We start from the raw sequence: 21410 nt of genomic DNA, 5'->3' as shown, positions 1-21410 counted from the left end.
GGTCTGTACTGCTGTGGTCGCTCTAATGACGGTGACATTTTGTGTATCGAGCAGCCGGGTTGAAAGCAAAATCAATACGGACAAATACTGATACCAGAGGCTGTGATAGGTAGACGACACAGCTTCAAAGTCACATACACACTTAGGACGGATGTAGAAGCAGTGAAGACTGAAAAACAAAACCAGTGCATGAACAAGAAAATCACAGGCATGGTTTTTAACAGACTGTAGATGTTTTAGAGGGCATGCCATTGTTATTTGGGGCTTTCGTCACTTAATCAACAACCTCACAGATGACAACACTCACCTTTGACGGTAACCTGTGCTGTGTGATCAATCATGCCCAGAGAAGAAATGGCCACACACGTGTAGTTGGCTGATTCACGAATGTTGGTGACCTCCAGGACATTGCGTCCCAATGGCATCTCGTCCTCTTTAGTCAGCTCCACCTGTCCCGTGGTCCACTTGACGTAGGGCATTGGCGAGCCCACCGCCACGCAGGTGAGATTGACGCTGCCGCCTGGCATCACCTCCTGGTTGGTGGGTGGAATAGAAAATCTAGGCGGGACTCTTCGCACTAGCAGGGCCAGGAAAGAAGAAGGGGAGAGGAGCAAGTCAGAAGGTGAATAGGTCATATTTTTTTGTGAATTCATAAACGGCCTTGCCCCGTGCAACACTGTGAAGGATAAACCCCATTTCAGAAAAGCTAATAGAAAGCAGAGCTGATCGCTTTTGTCCAAATGTGCAGGCAAGCACAATGGGAATAAAAGGACCGTCACAAAATGGCTCGGGAAATTCAAGAGAAATCTTTCAGGGGGTGTTTTCATCCATTTTCCTAAAAAAAGGGATATTACCAAAAATGGTCCGGTTTTGCTGGAGACTACGTGTGGACCTCTTTTGTCAAAGTGTCAAATGGTGGCGAAAGTTGCATCACTGAAAGACCCTGTGGAGATGCCATTGTCTGATTCCTCCTCCCTCTCTCAGGCTCCTTCGACTCGGCCCATCTTTCTGTCTCTGTCTCTCATGCTCTTTGTGCAGTTCTGATATGCAGATAGGCTGACATTAAAAAGGGGTTCCCATGGAGACAAGAAGGGCCCGTTGACGTCGCCTGGGACAAGGCAAACACCAATTCAGAGGCTCCATGCTGCACTGAAAGCTAGCCTGGAATAAACAAGGAGCCGGCATTTACATATGACTTTCTATCTAAATAAAGATGCATGGAAAACATCGTCTCTTATTTACGCATGTGAGATGTTTTTCCTGGTAACTTTTGGCAAGAAAATTTTCCATTTTGACATGGGAAAGAAAATGTGACAACACAGTGTGAACATCCATTAGTGTCACACGAGTCGAATTTATGACATGTTCCTGCAGCCTGCACTCAGTCTAAGAAAGAGGAGCTCTAACTTCTTTACTCTTGAGTATGACGAACGTGAAGCCTAGCTAAACATTTAGCTCCCCACTGAGAATCCATTATCTCCATTTCACTTCTGCTGTTCCAACCTTTTCAAGACACTACAGCAAAATACAAAAAGCATCCCTGCAGAATTCACACTGCTCGTTTCCCCTAATGCACTCCAGCATTTGTGTCCCTAGAAAAAAATAAAAAAACTTGACGGTAATTGCTCTTGGATTTTTAAATACGAGTCTCTCTTTCCACCTTTCCTCCCTCCCCCGAAAAAAACCCTTCCCCCCTCCCTCCTCGATCTAATTTGAACCGGAACGTTGTTACAGCCGTGCTCGTTATTCCCCTCATTATGTGGTGAAATGGAAAAACACAAAAGCACCTTTTGAGATTCCAGTCAGGAAAAGGCTGGTTCTCTGGACCGCGATATAATAAGGGGGACCAGGTTCACATTCATCCGAGTTTTCCCATAATGACTGAGGTGCCGCATGCAGACTTTCTGCTGTTTTAATCAACATATTCATGTAGGATGAAACTACTCAGCTCGGTATTAATAAATATTAGTAATTCAACTTTGAGCCATAAAAACTGTTGTGCAGTTCTTAAGATTTTACCTTGTCAGTTTGGACATGGAAAAGTTCCACAATGACGCCAGAAATGTAAAAAGGTGAGGCTGAATTTCATGCTAAAGGGTGGAGGGATTACACTACTGCTGTGTGAGGGTATCAAAATAACAGTAAAAATCTACAGACGTGGACAAAATGATTGGTTCCCTTTGGCCAATCAAAGAAAAACCCACTAAGGTCACAGAGATAACTTGAATTCAATTCAAGTGAATTTATATAGCGCCAAGTCACGACAAGAGTCGTCTCAAGGCACTTCACAAGTAAACATTCAATACAGGTCAGTTCATTAAGCCAATCAGTTAAATGTTTACTATATAAGGAACCCAGCAGGTTACACTGAGTCACTGACTGGTGTCTGAGTCTTGACAGCAATCCTCATACTAAGCAACATCTCCTTTAAGCCCCATGAGATGTCTAGGCTGCAGCTGTTACACACCTGCTTAGACCCTATCAAAACCTGGATGGCTGGGTGTTTTCTTCAGCTAGCTGAATGAAGATAAGACTGAGATCCTCATCTGTGCCCCAGACAAGCTGGTTCCCAAAGTCAGAGACTCTCTTGGTCAGCTTGCTTCTCATGCCAAACCTTCTGTCAGGAATCTTGGTGTGACCTTTGACCCAGCTTTCACCCTGGATTCTCATGTCAGTTCTCTTGTTTGCTCTTCCTTCTTCCATCTCAGGAACATTGCTAAGCTGAGTCCCATTCTGTCTCACTCTGAACTTGAGACAGTTATCCACACTTTCATCTCCTCACACTTAGACTACTGTAACTCTCTTTTCACGTGTCTGATCAGAACCTCCCTGAACCGTCTACAGGTGGTTCAGAATGCCTGTGCTCGGCTTCTGACCAAGTCCTCCAAATACACCCACATCACCCCGCTTCTCCTCCAGCTTCACTGGCTGCCAGTCAACTTCAGGGTTCATTTCAAGATCCTGGTTCTGGTCTATAGGGCCTTACATGGACAAGCACCATCTTACATTGGTGATCTTCTTAGTCCCTACACCCCCAGCAGGTCCCTGAGGTCCAGTGATCTAATGGGCCATTCCCATCTGTACCTGGTCGGCCCGGCCCGGATAGCATGGGCCATTCCCATCTGTACCGGGTCGGCCCGGGCCGGGTAGCATAGGTTGTTTACATATCTGGGTGGCCTGGAATTTTTCCGGGCCAACCAAGGCTCATTCTCAGCCCTCTTCTCGAGGGGGTCTGCTTCAGGCCGACCAGGGCCAACACACCCACTGCTGACAGCAAATTCACACCTTCCATTAGAGCAAGCCTCTGATTGGTGGTTAGAATCAGCCCACATGGGCTTAAGGCAAGGATGTGTGGAATCAACCTGGCCAGGCTGGGGCCGACTGGAGCTACCCGGCCCGGGCCGACCCGGTTCAGATGGGAATGGCCCAAAAGCCTACTGGTTGTGCAGCACCAGGCTAAAGACCAAAGGTGACAGATCATTTGCTGCTGTGGCCCCCAGACTCTGGATCTCTCCCCCTGAGCCTGAGATCAGTGGTCTCCTTTAAAAAGCAGCTGAAGACTCACTTGTTCAAGCTGGCTTTTGTATGACCTTCATCAACCCCTCTCTCTTTGTTCTGCTCTCCCCACCTATTCAACCTTCCTCAGGATCCACTGATTTCCCTCTTTCCTGTTCACTCTCTCTCTTTCTTAACATTTTTTCTTTTTAATCCCAATTGTCTATTTTTGCTCATTTTAAATATATTTTTAAATATTTTCTAAATGCTTTTTTATATTTTTTGTTTTTGTGAAGCGCCTCGTGATTTTTATCTAGGAGAGGTGCTATAAAAATGATATTTTCTTCTTCTTCTTCAAGCATGTAGCGGCAGTGGAGAGGAAAACTCCTTTTAACAGGAAGAAACCTCCAGACAAAAGGAATAATAAATAAAAAATTCTTTGAAATGTAACCAGTTGAAGTCAGACATTGCTTTTCAACCCTGCTTCAATGGAATTATAAAAAAAAAAACCTATAATGGGCTTGACACATGGGAGGCGACATCGCCTCTCCTCCATTCATTTTCAATGAGACATGCGCGACAAAGCGATAATCACGGGTCTCTCTTCTACTAAGCGAAACCTGAAAAATGTGTGTGTGAAATTTTGCGCTCGTGCATGTGTCGTGCACAGGCGACGCAATCCCAGAAAGTTGAAATATTTTCAACTTTTCATCACTGTCGCTCGGACGAGGACCAATCAACGGAGGTTTCATTCACTGACCAATGAGCGGACAGGATGCTCCGTACATCTCCGAGCAAACATGGAGGAGAAGTTGATTATTATTATGTTTTATATAGTAAAATCAGATGTAAGATTTCACATAACTCTAACAGCACCTTGTGAAACATCATATCTACAACTTTTTTAACTCTGAACCGCTTAAATAACCTCTATTCCCTCCAACCTGACACAGCCAAACAAAACAACGGAAGTTTCGATTTCGCCATGGAACAGAACGAGTAGACGGCTTTGCCGCTGGCCGCGGATCGCCTCCCGTGTGTCAGGTAATAAAAGCGACAGCGACGAATTTAGCTGATCGCGGTCTTTTGTCACCTCCCGTGTGTCGAGCCCTTAACTTCATATTTTGTTGCACAACATTTTGAGGAAATCACTGCAATTACATGATTCCTGTAACTGTCAATGAGACTTTTGCATCTCTCGGCAGGTATTTTGACCCACTCCAGCTGTCTCAGGTTTGAGGGACATTTTTCCCAGACGGCATGTTTCAGCTCCTTCCAAAGATGCTCAGTGGGATTCAGGTCAGGGCTCATAGAAGGCCACTTTAGAATAGTCCAATGTCTAACTCTTAGCCATTCTACCAAAGCAAGGTTAAAAAGCAATGTGTGATCTTAAATTTCACAGTTTTTATTTACGATTACTTTTGTCAGATTAGAGTGATTTCTGTGACCATTGTGGGTTTTTCTTTCATTGATCGAAGGGTACCCACAATTTCGTCCACATCTGCACATCAACTCAGGCTATTGCTGGTTTTATACGCAAAGTCTGGACAGGCTGAGTAGTTTCACCAGCCTGAGAACATGATGGGAATGACATTCTTAGGAAAAGCATGCAGAGGAGCTAAGGAAAGATCTGGGATAGGATAACAAGCCTAAGTACACTAAGGTGGAAGAGGATAAAAAGGGAACTTTATCCAATTTCCTCATTTAATTTTACTTAACATCTGACTTCCAGTGTGACTAACCCTACGGCGAGCTTCCCTTCAGCAACTCAAGAAGGAAGCCCACCCCTTTCATGTCAATGGCCACCTGTTCGTTCTTATAAACCTGTAAGATTCTTGAAGAGCTGCTGCTTTTTTTAATCATTTGCTTACAAGAACAGAAATCAGACAGACAGAAATCAAACCGTACAACCATTAGGCTCAAAGTAACAGTTGTTCTTTCATGATTCCATAGACTTAAAAGTGCTATGAGCAGTCAGTCAATGGGGCTGTGCATATTGAACACTTAATGTTATGAATAATTCATGGCATGCGGTTAAGTTTGGAGAGGTGCTGTGGAACAAAATGACTAGAGGGCAGGTAATTGTTATCGATTCCCCTGGAGCCTCTCTCCTGTCGAGAGCGGCTTGAAGAGATGGGCTCCGGGACTCTATCAAAACCACAAAATAAGCCCCGTCTCCACCCTGGCTGCCTACTTGCTGGATACCTATAAATTTAACTGCCTTGACAAAGTGCCCAAGGATAGCAGAAACTGTTCAGTCAATCAATATCTGGCACAAACTGGCACGGACTCAGCAGGCTCCCAGGCTTCCTGGCAGCAACCCTGGGCAACCATGATGGCTGATCATCCCCTTGTCAGCACTCTGGCAGCTTATTCTTAAATATTCTACGGGTCAGCTCTTTGTGTGGCTGACTTGTGCAAATGGTATACAGGGAGAGCATTTTCCCAAATGCTTCCTTTGCCTTGAGCAATGTTGTGGATGTTGCCATGGATTAAGTGTGAATTGGAGTTCAGTAGGTCATTATGTGGGCCAAGAACTAAAAGTCATTAAATCCCTTGCATAAATAAGTTTATTATTAGGTGCATTTATCTAACTTAAAGGTGCCATTTGTAAGAGTTTTACTGAGAAATAATCACAAAACAGGATGTCTCAATCTTGCTAAAAGGAAGGTTAAAATGAAGTAGTTTCCTTTTTAGTCAGCTGGCGGGGGGTGTTAACAGTTTGCCTACTTTTGAAAAAATAAAATAAATAAATAAAAAGCGAGACATAGCTACTGTTTACAGTTTGTGAGTTTGCTGAATCAGCAGTGAGTTGATGCAGCATCGCAGACATTTGTAATTTGACACTGGCCGACAAAAAGCTGCAGCGTTCTTTTAAAGAGTCAAACCTACTAAACCTGTGTGATGCTGAAGTTATTTCTTGTACCCTAAGAAGCCACAGCTTCTTTTTGTTTTACTCTAAAATCAGGTGAGGCGGGCTAGAGGCTAACGTTGAGCTAACAATGCTAACGGTGAATTAGAACCAAATAGCCGGCTCTAAAGATTTCTCAAGCTACTTTTTCAATGACCAAGAACTCGATATTACAGTAAAATGTGTGTGAAGTGAATAATGTGTCCACCGTGGTGTTTTACTTCCTTTAATGAATCGTTCAGAACTTTAACAGCAAGCTAACAGCAAGACCGCAAACAACCACACTTGCTGTCATGTTAGAGACTAACTACCGTAATAAGTATAGTAAGTGCTCCCTACTGTAAAGAGTACCAACAACAGATATGGCAACTTACTGCATATGACTTTTCTGTATATGAATTTTCTGGTGGTGATCCATAACTGAGAACAGCCATGAAACTCACAGAATGGGAGCGAGAAGCCCGTTTTACAAGACACACCATGCTGGCAAATCAGAGTAATATCACCAATGGTGTGTCTCATAAACGCTCCATAAAGGCATGGCGTGCAGATTTTGCAGCACTCGTTCCGTCTCGCTTAATAAGAATATTGCGATAATTGTCTGCCTTGGTGCAACAGAGGGAGGTGTCATGATGACGTAGGGAGTTATTGCTGAGCTCTGGCCAGCAACTTAATTAAAAATGAAACTAAACAGGCTGCAAGTTTCACTTTTTGAACAAAATCAGTTGAGATGGCAAATTAGAGCGCAACAGCACTCCTGGGGCTTCTCTCCATTAGAGCTGGAGCTCAGATCCCCAGAGACTGTGCAGGGACTGTGGGGGACAGACACCTTTAGGAGCAGCTTGTTAAAATAACTTAATGAGCACGGCTTCAATCGCAATAAAAAGCCAGTTATGTCCAAGATAAACCGAAGTCTGTGGCTGCGCAGGGACCGGGACCCCATACCCTCTTTATGCCGCCATCGCCTAATCTTTTGTAAAAAGGACACGATTGCGCCAAATTACCGCCATGGTCTGACCACTTACATACGACCTAAGGCTCCCTAGTGCCGCCACAACATTTAGGCAAATTGACGCCATTGTTTAGTAAAAACGGCTAGAGAAACTTTTTAGTTTTAAAAATGAACTGCAGTAACAACATTTGACCACAGGATGTCAGTCTTACAAATTGCACCTTTAAGTACATGCGCTCTCAAGAGTAAGAGTACACATGAGCCATACGTTATCTTTCATCTCCCTGCTGGGCATTCAGCAGCATCACACAAACACTGGAGGATGTGTAGTTTTCTCATTGGACCAACATGTGACTATCACATCCATCTGTCTCTTGATGGAAGCTGCCCATGGTGGTAAAACACACATAATCCCCTGAGAATGGCTTTGTCAGCTCCGATACCCATGTCCCTCAGTGGGAGAGCCGGGGTGTTGCTGCTTAAATACCTGACAAATCCGGTTGCCACCTGAATACCCGAGTAATCCATCACACACCTCCGATGGCTCTACAGAGGCGGATGGAAAGTGTGAGGATGAAAGCTGCTGTGATTTTTGCTGGATGCAGTTGACAAGAACAATATGGGTGCGGTGGGGAAGAAAACACAACAAGAGATCTAATAATAACTTAAGCTAACTACTCAATGATTCCTTTATATGTTTTGGCAAGACTAATTGAAACAAGGTTTGGAGGAGTGGCATGGGGAGGCATGCAAGATCTATTCAGGGATCCATGCAAATACGCAGACAACGGCACACAATTAAGACTGCAGAGGATTAGGGAGAGCTATTATTAATATGTCTGCCTCTAGGGAAGAAGGATGTAAGTCTGTTCATCACAGGAAGTAGAAGGTAGGGGGCTGGACCTCTCCAAAATAAAATCTGAAGTTTAAAGGAAGTGACAAAAAGTGAAAAGAACCAACCTTCACGCTGATCTGTTTGCGGGTGAAGTGGTTTGATGAAGGTGAGCGGTGGAATGGAAAGATACAAAATGAAGAGGAAGACAACACGGTGAAACAGACAAGTGTTTTCGAAGACAGTGGAGGTTAGTGACATGGCACAGAGAGGCAAAACAATGCATTTTTATCTGCATCAGGGAGAGAAACACTTTAGAAATACACCGTCTTCTCACTCCAGCTTCTTGGGATTTTTGAAACTTTTAATACCAAAATCTGAGAGAACATTTCCTTGACTTGTATTGATTGAAAATGTCAATTCAGGGAACCGGTCTTGACAAATCTTTTTTCTTCTATAAAAAAAAAATGAGCTCATGCTGATGTCAGAGTTGGTAAAAATGCTCTCGTTCTTAATCTTTCCCCTCAAAGTCGAATCAAAATGGATCTTTTTACCAAGTTTCCCTTCTTAACACACACACACACACACACACACACACACACACACACACACACACACACACACACACACACACACACACACACACACACACACACACACACACACACACACACACACACACACACACACACACACACACACACACACACACACACACACACACACACACACACACGACAGCATGGAGATATTTTGGTAAAAATCCCAGCTGCAGCCCTTTATCCCTTGTGACATATTGACACGTCACATGGATATATGAAAGAGTGCCAGCAGACAGAAGCTGACATTCCTCCTCGGCTGTGGGATAAACGCTTGACAAATGAGCGCTCGGGCACAGTCGCAGCCCACGTTGATGGGAGTCCTCCGCGCCGCCCAGAGTTGCACACCTACAAACACGGTCACAGTCCTAATGGGTAACAAGTGGAAGGACATACAGTAAATTGATACAAAGATGGTGGAAGGGTAGAAACAATCCATGAGCTGACCCCCCTCAGACGCCCCCCCCCAACATGAGGACATCACTCTCTGGTGGCTCGAAAATGTCAAGACAAGGGTGTTGAAGGTGGTGCTGGCAGCATGTTTGTGTACTTGAGAAAAGGAATTAGATCAGTGAGAGGACAAAATTACATTCGGGATACAAAACACCAACTCTTAACACGCACATTTAATGCAAATCTGACAGCCACGTGAGAGTGTGAGTGTGTGTAGTGAATATTTCCCCATTTCTGTCATTGCAATCCTTTCATATGTCACCTTCAAACAGCCCCAAATTAGTTGGGTTTTTCCAAGATGGCCAATTACTGCTTCATCAGGGGAGGGTGAAGAGTTCAAAGGCTCTGCTTTTAATCAAGTGATAGATTCCTGTAATTTACCCAAACATTAAAAAGGAATTAATGGAACACGGCTATTTTAAGCCCTGTATTCTACTAAAATAATTCTAATTATTTGTTGAAATCTTAAGCAGCGGCTAAATGCTGTACAGGTAAGATCGAACATCTGAAGAGTCAACAGTAAATCGATGATCCATTTGCCGTCTAACAATTATGTTTGATGTGAGAAAGAACTGAAATCTCCCTCGTATTTAGAGAGTGAGAGTGAAAACAACAGGAGAGGTAGAGAGGCGCGTCAAAGACCACTTGTCTAAAGTCGCTGATGTTTTGAACCCAATCTAGCAGCAGAGTGATCGCACGGCCCCGGGTCTCGTCTCCCCTCTCCCGCAGCAGTAACAAAGACAGAGTGAAAACATGGCTCCAGCCTTTGTTCTCCGTTCCAGTCAAGAAGGTTACGGTTGGTTTGATTTCTATCTCTCCACCGGTGTGAGGAGGCTGGCGGAAAAAGTTGGCATTAGGGCCAGTGGGTTGACAGCTACCTGGGTGGTGTTAGAAAGTAGAAAGGCCCCCAGGCCCTGCTGGCGCCACGCCACACAACTACTGTAATTACCTGTGAGAGGGGAAAAAAGCCAGCGTCTGCACCTGTGACAGACACGTCTTGATTAATAGACGAGACTTACATCCTCTCCTCGCCTTTTGCTGTTTGGCTGACTCCCTCCTCCTGTCGAGATTAAAGAGCTAAACTTTCTAGAAGCCACGGTTTTTAATCTGCAGATCAAACTTTGACCCTTGAGGATAATTTTAACTTTGATTCAGATGAAGGTTTTGTGTCTTGTGAAAAACATTTACATGGTTTACCAGCACAAATGGGAAACGGAGAGAAACACTAAGCAGTTTCCTGCTCCTCCGCCCGAATGGTCGTGTCGTGAACAACCCTGCTGCAGCCTGCTGTAGCTAACGCTAATGAGCTAACACTAACATGAGCCAACTAATACTAAAAATACCATGATCTGGTTGGACAAAAAATTATGATTACTTACAAGTCCAATAACAACAAAGCCAGGTCACCATCAGTTTGTGATTTTGTAGCCTCCTTTAGTTCCCTCAAACTAGCATAGGCTGCACAGATGTTCACTCTGGTTTTAGTGCTTTGCTTTTCCGCCAAAGACATTACTCCCTTACTTTTGCTTCCAGGCTCCATGCCAACATAAAAGCAAACTTCTTCTTTTTCTTCTTCTGTTTTTATTGATGATCAGCAAACTGAAAAAGCTAACTGCTAGCATAACAGCAAACAACCATGACAGAGCAGGTAAAGTGTGCCCCCTATAGAACACCTTCCTGCTCCACAAAACTGTTAGGTGCAGTTTTTGGTCAGCAGAGGGCTGCAGCGTGGCGTCAAATACGAAACTGTTCAAGTTTCTAACTCAACAAAAGCTGAGATTATTGGTAAAGCTCTAGCTTAAAGTTAAAAAACCCCATCTAGTGTCATTTTAACATTCCTCATTTTTGCTCTTGAAGTACACAGAATACAATCTACCTTTTTTATCTGAATAAAAGAAGACACAATGGTCTATCTCATCCATAAAATAGCCTGCATAATACAGCACATAGGCTTTTAACAGAATAATGAAATGAGAGCCATGCATGTCGTTTTTCTTACCACACTTTCACACGCTAACAACTGAAGCTGCTATTGCGTTTCATGTACATCAGACGTGCTGGTGCTATCCACAGGGGCTGACCCAGACCACTCACTCCCTTATAGTGGCTTTTTACAGGATGGATACAATCCGGCCCTTGCCCTGCATTAGTCTGCACATGGAGACATTTAGCAAAAACAAACCCTGGAAACCCGAGACCCCTCCTTGTCTTTAGAAGCTCTGGGTTGCACGGGGGGGGGGGGGGGGGGGGGGGGGGGGGGGGGGTATGGACCCTTTCGATACAGTCAATATAAAAAAAGAGAAAAAAAAGAAAAGAAGCCTGGTGTCGGTGCAGCTGTTTTCTCAGGAGCTGCACCTGGTTGAGTTCTCAGCCAAACAGGGGGCTGACATTAGTTCAGCTTTTTGGAATGGAAGAAACTAGAGAGTTGGGGTGAAGACAGACAGAGATGAGGGGAATAGTTGGAAAAAATACAACAGTTAAAAGTCAATTCATGTGTTTCACCATAGATGTACAGAGGAAGGTAAAAGAGAGGAGTTAGAAGGCTCCACGGCTGCTTTACATTCATAGTTGATTAGGTCCATGAGTGAGATGTTTGACTTTACCTCTGACGTAGAGATTGGCAGGGGCGGAGTAACGAGTCCCAGCGCTGTTCATGGCGACACATTCGTACTTCCCCTGGTCGGACTCCTCACTGTTCTCAATTTGTAGAGCTCCTGCAAGGAGGATCAACACATTTAGCCTCCCTGACAGATGACAGAAGCCCAAGACATTTTTATGCTTACTGAAGAAACAGCAGTCAACTAGTCTAACCTAGTTCAGACTCAGATGGGTGTGATGTCTGATATGGAGAATAAAAACAAACTGCTGATTAAATTAATTTGTCATGAAAAAGATGAGAAAAGATCACAGCTTGGGGTTCACTTATGGTTTTAATAAACCACTGAAAATCACGACTATTTAATCCTCAATATTGATATTTCAAGAAAAATAGTGATGGGCAATATGGACTAAATAAATCACACGTTTGCTTGACCTGTTTTAATATAAAATCATTGCTCACACTGGCCTAGAAATCTGGGCCCAATAAAATCTGTTTCATCAGTTTTAATTTTTCTAAATCCTTTCTTTGTAAAACGTTTCTTATGACATGGCCGAGCAACAAAACTTCAGCAATCCAGAAATAAATGCAACATTTTCAGAACATTAACACATTTAAACCAAAATACAGCTAAAAAGATTTCTAGTGCAAAATGTCTCCTTTAAGATGCTTTTGAACTATAATCTAAATCTTGATAAAATCTAACACTCAGTTTTTTGTAAAATACTTCACAAAAATATGTCATCTGAGGACACAAAGCACTTTATTCACGTGATCATTTTAAAATTCACGCTACATTTTATATTTATCAAGATACATAAAGGTGAAACTTGAAAAATTAGAATATAATAATAATGCATTGAACTTATATAGCGCTTTTCTAGACACCCAAAGACACTTTCACACACTCTCACATTCACACACTGCCAGTGATGGTAAGCTACTTGTAGCCACAGCCGTCCTGGGGAGGTCTGACAAGAGGCGAGGCTGCCATTTGGCGCCGACGGCCCCTCTGACCACCACTAACACAGGCAAGTTGGGTGAAGTGTCTTGCCCAAGGACACAACAGCAGGATACCCCTGGCGGGAGCTGGAATCAAACCCATGACCCTCCGATCATGAGGCAACCTGCTCTACCACCTGAGCTACTGCTGCCCCCAAATATGGTGCAAAAGTCCATTTATGTCAGTAATCCAGCTGAGACTGCGAGACCATGTAAAGGCTCAGGCACCCTTTACAGGTGTTTTGAATTCATTAGCTGATTAGAGTGTGACACTGAGTCCAAAACATTGAACCTTTTCATAATTTTCTAATTGTCTGATATTATAAACGTGGAGTTTTCATCATCTGTAAGTCATACATCAATCAATCAAAGCTTTATTTATAAAGCGCCTTCCGCAACCCTGTCAGGGAGCCCAAGACGGTGGGCACAGTACATGAGAAATGCAAATCACAATGAATAAGTAGATAATAAAAGCACATAAAATAGTGCAAAGATAATTAAAAAATTGAAGTAGAAACAAATAGATAAAACAAGGGATAAAATGACCAATAAAAACAGGGAATAAAATCAGCATAAAAGAGGGCCAACCCCAAAACGATCAGGGAACACCAAGCGAAAGAAGTGGGTTTTCAGGCGACTCTTAAAATCCGGCAGGGATGGGGACGGCCTAACTGAGGGGGGCAACTGGTTCCAGAGTGACAGAGCTGGGACTGAGAAAGCCCGGTCCCCACGAGTCCACCAGACTTCAGATATCTGCTTTACTATAACGATATCTGATGTCTTTCTTTTATTGGCTATAATGTAGGAGGACCTGCTCAAAGGTGAGATGACTCATCTCAAGTGGTTTTATCCTCCTAAAATATAAGCTAATAAATATGTAAAGCAAGAAAGAAAGAAAGAAAGAAAGTAGAATTATTGGCATAAATGAACATTTGCACCATTTTCTAATATTTCAAGTTTCACATGTAATGTAACTATTTAGTTTCGTAATATAATTGAATCTTAAATATATGATTTACATTTAATAGTTTTACGTTATTACTGGCCTGCACCAAGAAGAGTGAAAGATGATGTAACCATTGAGTTGCATGACATCATTTTCTCACGTGTACTGACCACCAGAGTCCAGACCTCCGTGTCCGTGAGAATCCCAGGGAGGAGTCGGAGGAATCTCAGAGCGGTCTGACTCCTCCATCATTAATATGAGAAGTTGCTGAAACATTAACGCAAGGCTGGGTGGAAGTGGATGTTGTAACTTGCCTTATGTTTCCCGAAATTGTGCCGTATTGAATGTGTGCCAGGATCAAAGCTAAAAGGGCTCCGACAAAATGTTATTGAGTAACGTTTTTGGCCATGCAGTGTATATGTTTTATTAATGGCTCAAAACAGTATTAAAACTAAAAGTAACAGGTGATTTGTTTGGTTGGATGCAGTGAAGAAATTCTTCACCAAGTTTTAGCTAAGGGGGACTTTTTTCTCTGCCAGATGGCTCTGATTTGTATTCTCAATTCCAAGTTGTTGTTGGCATCTGAATGGAAGCCAACATGTTGCTTCTAACAGCGTGTAAAAGCCCCAGAGATCCATTTGTTTGGCCTTTTTTTATTCCACTGTGCAGCCATTTCCATTGACTTGCAACTGCAAAAGATGAACCAACTGAGCAACTTACCTGCACCACAACTGAAATGACAAAACAAAAACTACATCTCTTGGTAGAACATTGTGTCGTCTCATCTGAACAAGCGGCATGGCGCTAGCACCAAAGTCAGCCAGACACCATGCAGTTTGTAAATGACAAAAATACTCAGCATAAGATACATTTATACATCATGCAGTATGAGATGAATGTAACAAACAGGTTCACCACCAACCGTAAGGGACTCGACGCAGAGACAAGAGCGATAAACAGAAGCAAAGGGGGCGGAGCGGTGACATGTGAGAATACAACTTCAGATCTCATGACAACACATCCCTTGGAGGTGTTTGTTCAGCGCTCTGAGCTCATCGCTGTCTGATTCAGCGCCGACGTGCACCTGCATGTTAATGTCAGTGTCACCAATCTGTCAATCTGCCAGCTCTCTCGTGGGAGAAAACAGTTTGAGCACAAAAAAAAAAGCACAAGGTTACTGCAACGTGGAAGTTGTCAGTGCTCAACCACTGCAGTCGCTTCCTAACGCTTGTGGATCTCGTACAGCTTGTACCAACGAGTCATCAGCGCTGATGTACATCTGCTAGAATATGGGTCCGTAAGCAGCTACGAAAATCGACCCAGACATCCAGCACTAACTACAGTCTCGTTGAGGGGAAAACACACTTTCTCTCTAGAGGAAAAGCAGAAGGTTGAGACTTCCACCTTAACATTCTCAACAGGCACCCAGTTCCCATGCTGGAGGGCAACTCCTACTATGCAAATGCAGTCATTTAAATTTACAACAAGGCTGCACAAATCAGGCGGACGGATCCTTGTGTGACGCCGGTGGCCTTTGGTTTTGACTCCTCGCTGAAAACCTAAAGACGAAAGCTGAAGCAACGAGCAAAGGCAAAGAGGCATTTATTTCTCACGCTATGGAAGAAACCTTGAAAAGCTCATTTACAAGCTAGCATAATGAATTTGTGCATCTCCCTTCGTACTACAAGGTTGGTGATCATTTGTTTGTCAAGGACCAGACAGCAGACGGGACATGTTGGGAGGAGAAGACGCGGGAGGAGGCGGAAAAGGAGGCGGGCTGGCACCGACAGTGAGGATGAACCCGGCGGTGTGGCAATGGGAAAACATGTAGGGGGGTCTGACGTGGGCGTGAGGGAATGGTGTGGATGTTACATTTTCCAACACACTATTCATCATTCTTACCTCTAATTGTTGTACCACCTAGGTGGGAGTAATTTCCAGTGAAAACAGGGTTGAAAGATTAGTTAGTAATCCACTTATAGCAGGGGAGGAAAAAACATGTCCATAGGAAAGAAAAGGAAAAAATAAAAAGAACGTGATTGAGCTGAGGCCACTTGAATGCAACCAGCCAAAGTTCAGCACACTTAATCAATGCTAGAGCTGGAAGTAATTATGAAAATGTGACGGAGCAGGTTGTCTGTAATTATTAAAAACAGCACCGCCTTTGAAACCGATCCTTTCTTACGGCTTTGAAATGAAATATCCTTCATTCCGCTTTTTTCCTTCTGGAAGGCAGAAACCCCGAGCACATCTGCTCTTGCTTTGAATCGGCGTTAATATATTATAACGCTGTTTTAATTAAACTTTCTGATTTAAGATGGCCCCCACTCTTACTGCAGACAGCAGTTAGTAAAACAGACGGGGGTAATTAATGATGATAACACACAGTAAAAAGGGCGATAGGGAAGAGGTATTAGAGCCAGACGGACTCAACTGAACAGAAGTCAGTACTGTCGCAGAGTGGGTGATTTGGATCGTCTTATAAGAGAAGAAATGTGCTGGTCAGCTCATAAAAATTAAAGCAAATGTGTTAGAAAACAGAAAACTGGTCAACTTTTGCATCAAATTATGTTATTTTTCATTCACTGTAAAACTGGCCTAATTTCATGTCATATTTAGTAATGCAAACCCTGATACAGCAGCAGATGTCAGGAAAAGAGTGGAGGATAAAAGGACGCATTAGTCTGAGGGCATTGCATATCAGCACATTTTCAGGCACTCTCGATGTACGTGGGGAAGGAAAACTAATTAAAAGTTTGTCACTGGAAGTAAAACGATGTTTTGCACATTTTTTCCCTACACTTAAACAATTAAGGAGATGAGTAGGTTTGTAGAAATGCATTTGTAATTGGGGCTGTGCTTGTAACAGATGATAATTCAACATTGCAGGAACGACGGTCCCCGTGAGTTTCCACTGAGCATCTCTCACCTTTGACCTTTGGATACCCAGACTTGCAGCCTAACCTGACACTTCATAAGTTGTTCCTCCAACGTGGTAAAAGTAAAATCTTTATGAAAAGGGGAGGGGATTCACTACCTCACAAAGTCAGGAAAGGCTGGATCTGTTCTACCAATCTATCCACTTCACACATTTCAGATCAGATCCGGGTCAAAAGCCGCTGTGTACGTATTGTCGGGATCGCCACCGGGAACACAGAGCGAACCATTGGCTTATGGTTGAATCCCAGCTAATGCATCCTCCTCTGGCCTCATTGTGACCCGGCTGCATGTTTAAAAGGGGATTAGGGATTATTTAATAGGTTGAAATATTCTCGCTCTGTACTTCAAAAGGTTTGAAAAGTTCACGCCTCGCTGTCAAAGACGACAAGAACAGAGACGGTGTCATTCCAACTTCAGTGACTTTCTAAGCGGCTGCTGTGCTGATGTAAGGAATAAACTTCTGTAAGCTCTGAGCAAACTAATCATGATAGCAATGACACGCCGAGGAAACTTTCATATTCTTTGTGATGAAAGTCAATACAAGGAATCATACAAAACAACAAAGGTTTTCTATTGTTTCTTCCCACGTTAGCTTCGTGTCTGACACGACGTCTGCAGGTTTTCAGTGACTTCTGGCACCTTGCAGCTCGTCTTTGTTGTATGTACATTATCAGTGAGTCACAGAAATCAATGAGATTGTATGACTGAGTACCTGAGCGAAGCTGTTTGATGCGGCCGTTGCTGGTGCCGATGTCCACAGGAAGCATGTCCTTGAACCATGTGATCTCGGGGTCCGGGTTCCCGCTGGCAGCACACAGCATGGTGGCAGTTCTGGTCCTCTCCACCACCTTCAGCTGGGGACCCATATCAATGGTGGGGAAGCCATGTGGGATCTGGTTCTCTGGACAAAGAAATATGCGAGGAGAGACTTTAGTAAAGCCATTCATTCTGACAAATGTTGTGAGAGGTTGTTGTTCAGCTGGCGAGGTCAGAGACAAAGATGAAAGAATAAGTACATCACAGCCGCTACAGGCCAGAACAATAATCTGAGCATACACTCGCACATTAGTGTGAGGGCAAGAAGAAACTACAGGGGAATAACAGATCTGGGGCAGATTTTCATTTGATAGGAAAAAAAAAACAATCCCGTTAGCGACTGATTATCATAGCAGGATTATTAGCCGGCACAGTGAGTCTCAGCTCAGACAGGGGAGGGACGATTGCAATCTGCCTCTGGTTATTTATGCACAGATGAGCGGCTATAGGCTTAGAAAACTAAACCACCCTATTGGAATAATCCAGCTCATCATAAGAAATGTAACAGAGTAACCATGAAGTATAAGGTGGGATTCTTTTAGAAGTTATTTGATTTCTACTAATAAACGGTGGCCACATAAGATTTATAGAAATTACAGCTTAAGTACAAAGTAGTGCCTAACAGTTGTGCTCAAGGGGTGTCCCAGGAGGTCTAGGAGGACGGGTGGGGGTGTCTACACTTTTACATGAAGAATTAGCAGAGTTGCATTTCAAAACAAGAGTAGGACCTTCACCTGTGGGGGGAAAAAATACCTTCCAAATGTATTTTCTCAATTATTTTAACAGCATTTCAGCATTTTATAAACTGTGTGACAGTTTGATTAAAATGAACAAATGAAAAATTCCTTCTGTTTACTTTTTCATTTGTCCCAAATAATAAACAATAATACCCAAATAAGATTTATGACATCATAATGACAAATTTGCCAATTAGCTCATTAACTGCTGGCCATTTCCTGATCAGAAAAGCCTCTCGCTATCAGTGGTTTTTGAGTTTTTTTTACTGTTAATTGAAGAGTCTCATAACGTTGTGCTCTATGATGATGAAGATTATCCCACACATTAAAAATATCACAAAAATAGGTTTTTATCATCTAAAGAACATCGCCAGAGTCCGCCCCATGCTCTCTCGGGCCAATACGGAGATGCTGATGCATGCTTTTTATCACCAGTAGAATAGACTACTGCAACGCCCTGCTTTCTGGTCTTCCTAAAAAGAGCATCTCAGGCTTACAACTTCTACAAAATTCGGCAGCACGTGTCCTGATGAAGACCAGGAGGCGGGAGCACATGACACCAGTTTTAGAATCATTGCATTGGCTCCCCGTATGTTTCAGGATCCATTTTAAGGTTCTTCTAATGGTTTTTAAGTGTCTTAACGGTCTTGGGCCGTCTTATCTCTCAGAACTGTTTTTACCATATGAACCCTCGCGGACTCTGCGCTCCTCTGGCAAGCGTCTCCTGGTCATCCCTAAAGTCAGGACACACACTCACGGTGAGGGGTCCTTCCAGTGTTATGGCCCTCGCCTCTGGAACGAGCTGCCAGAGGACCTCAGAGCCGCAGAGAACGTTCATGTTTTTAAGTCCAGGCTCAAGACCCATCTTTTCAGGTTAGCTTTTATCTAAATATTTACTACAGTTTTATTTCTCGTTTTACATGATTATATTTTATTGCTTGCTTTGCATGTTCTATATGATTATACTTTAGCACAGTTTCATTATTTTATATTATTATTTTACTGTCTATATAATTTTATTTATTACTTATTTTCTGTTTTTTCATAATCCATTGTCGAATTGTGATCGGCAGAAGCTTTTCCTCACTTTCTTTTACTGTGGCGGCCCAAAACAATCTCCTAACACATGGATTTTCTGCTTCCTGATCACGTGACATATGCGGATAAAGATCAGCTTTAGAGCTGGGATGTTTGTTCTTACCGTGTGGGGGCTCGTTCCGACCCCCACACAGTAAAATATGCAAATGACTGCTTTAGTTGTCAATGGCAATAAATGAGTTAAAAAGAACGACAAGTCTATTGTCTATAAAGCCTCCTTCAGACAGGCCATGAAAAACGGAAATGTTCCGGACTCTGTCCGTAAGACCTTTTTGTTTGAATACAAACATCCGGATAATGTGTTCCGGAATTTATCCGGACGAAGCCCCTAGTAACAGGTCCGGACTTGTTACGGACAGGGTGGCTGCTTCAGACTGGTGAGGTAGAGTTCCGGACAAGAGGGAGGGGGAGGAGGAGGGAACCGGGGGACGCTGTGCACACCTATATAGCCAGCTGCTGTAGCATGCGGCAAACCACGGCAGCTCGCCTCCTACGGTACCGTCTAGACGCGCAACGGAGCGCTTCACACCGCTTCAGCATCATCATCCAGGTCTCTTATGCGTCTTCGTGTGCGCATAATTATGCTCAAGCGCCTCGTGATTTTTTATCTTGAGAGGCGCTATAGAAATGATATTTTCTTCTTCTTCTTCTTAACATAAGTCCGATTACCCCCCACCCCACCCCCCGCCACCGTCAGACATCTGGAACTTTTCCCTGCTGTGTGAACGCAGCCGAAAGGACAAGTTCCGGTACAAAAGTGGTGTGTCTGAAAACACAGTTCCGGTTAAAAACTGGATTGAATTGTCCGCAAATGTTCCAGAATGTCTGTCTGAAAAGGGCTAAGTCATTTTAGCCCCACCTCCACATTATATTCTAGCAACAGATTGACACGATGACCTATGGCGACCTTTTGTCACCACACAGATCGTTGGTTGTCGATCCTAGTCGTGGAGGGCCGGTATCCAGCATGTTTTTGTGGCTTCTCTGCTCCAACTTACTTGATTCTGTGGTTGAATCCCCTGTTCAGCAGCTCATCAGGCTCTGCATAAGCCTATAAATCACCTGCTGATTGAAATCAGGTGTGTAGAAACCGGGTTAAAACTAAAACATGCTGGACCGGCCCTCCTGGACAAGGATATAGAACCCCTGATACAGATGTTTCATCGGGGTTGAAGAATTGGACCATGGACTGAGACTTCTGCCTTCATTAGCATTAAAATACATGTGGAAACACATTTTTCAGATTTGGAGGAAAATGATGGGGAGATTGGAGCTAAACTGGCTAATCTATTCATCCATTCATTAATTATCTATGTTCACATGAAAGGCTTGGAAACCAGCTCCCACTGGGTAAGAGACAAGGTGAACTCTGGACTGGTTGCTAATTTGTCACCAAGTATGAATTCACCTTTTTAAAATCCTTTTAAAGGTTACGCTGATGGCGTCTAACAGACTGCTTCACATTTCTGATTACCATACTAGAAAAACGAACATTCAAATTACAATTAAATTAATGGAAAAAAGAAAAAAATGTGAATATTGTCTGTTTTCAAGTTGTTGATCAGCCGTTTAAATTTGATCCCACTAATTAAAAGAAATGACACCTTTTGTTACAGAATCTCTGGGTCTGACACCAGTAGTGGATAAACCCAGCTAAATGTGTACATTTGGAAAATTCGGCAGGACAAAAACAACCCTTGTGCTTTCTATTTTTCTTGGGAAACCACTCTACAGCTTCTTGTTCATTTGCTCAGTGGGACGTACATAAATGCTCATCTGCCTTCGCTCAAATCTCCACCCACCATCACTAGAGCAGGCCTCACAGTGGAGAATATAATGCTGAGAAATGACCAGTTCTAATATTAACACAATTACTATTTTAAACCACAGACTGAATCTCGAGAAGCAGAAAGATTTATCAGAATTATAATAATGTCTTTTTAATGGACTAAAAGCATGTGGAAACAGAAAGCGGTTCCATCACGTAGTTCCTGATGGGAACTAAAAGGAACTTCCAGCTTTTCAGGCAA

At 43.2% G+C, this 21410-nt stretch overlaps 1 protein-coding gene across 18 annotated transcripts in view; it reads right to left on the bottom strand.

Moving 5' to 3' along the window:
- Nucleotides 1–21410, bottom strand: part of LOC107383573 (receptor-type tyrosine-protein phosphatase F) — a 258659-nt gene that overhangs the window by 81613 nt on the left and 155636 nt on the right. For 11 of the 18 annotated variants that reach the window (XM_070541595.1, XM_054742275.2, XM_070541596.1 and 8 more), the window contains 4 exons: nucleotides 17442–17630; nucleotides 15692–15709; nucleotides 11846–11956; nucleotides 308–577 (listed from right to left, as the gene is read on the bottom strand). In XM_070541595.1, the coding sequence (XP_070397696.1) occupies nucleotides 308–577; nucleotides 11846–11956; nucleotides 15692–15709; nucleotides 17442–17630 (588 nt within the window). The remainder of the gene's footprint in view (nucleotides 1–307; nucleotides 578–11845; nucleotides 11957–15691; nucleotides 15710–17441; nucleotides 17631–21410) is intronic. The other 7 variants (XM_070541598.1, XM_070541606.1, XM_070541601.1 and 4 more) reach the window with 1 other exon arrangement.

The sequence above is a fragment of the Nothobranchius furzeri genome, chromosome 11 (genome assembly GCF_043380555.1).
Source record: "Nothobranchius furzeri strain GRZ-AD chromosome 11, NfurGRZ-RIMD1, whole genome shotgun sequence".
Classification (NCBI taxonomy): Eukaryota; Metazoa; Chordata; class Actinopteri; order Cyprinodontiformes; family Nothobranchiidae; genus Nothobranchius; species Nothobranchius furzeri.
The sequence above is the reverse complement of the archived record's forward strand: the minus strand, read 5'-3'. Positions and strand labels throughout refer to the sequence as shown.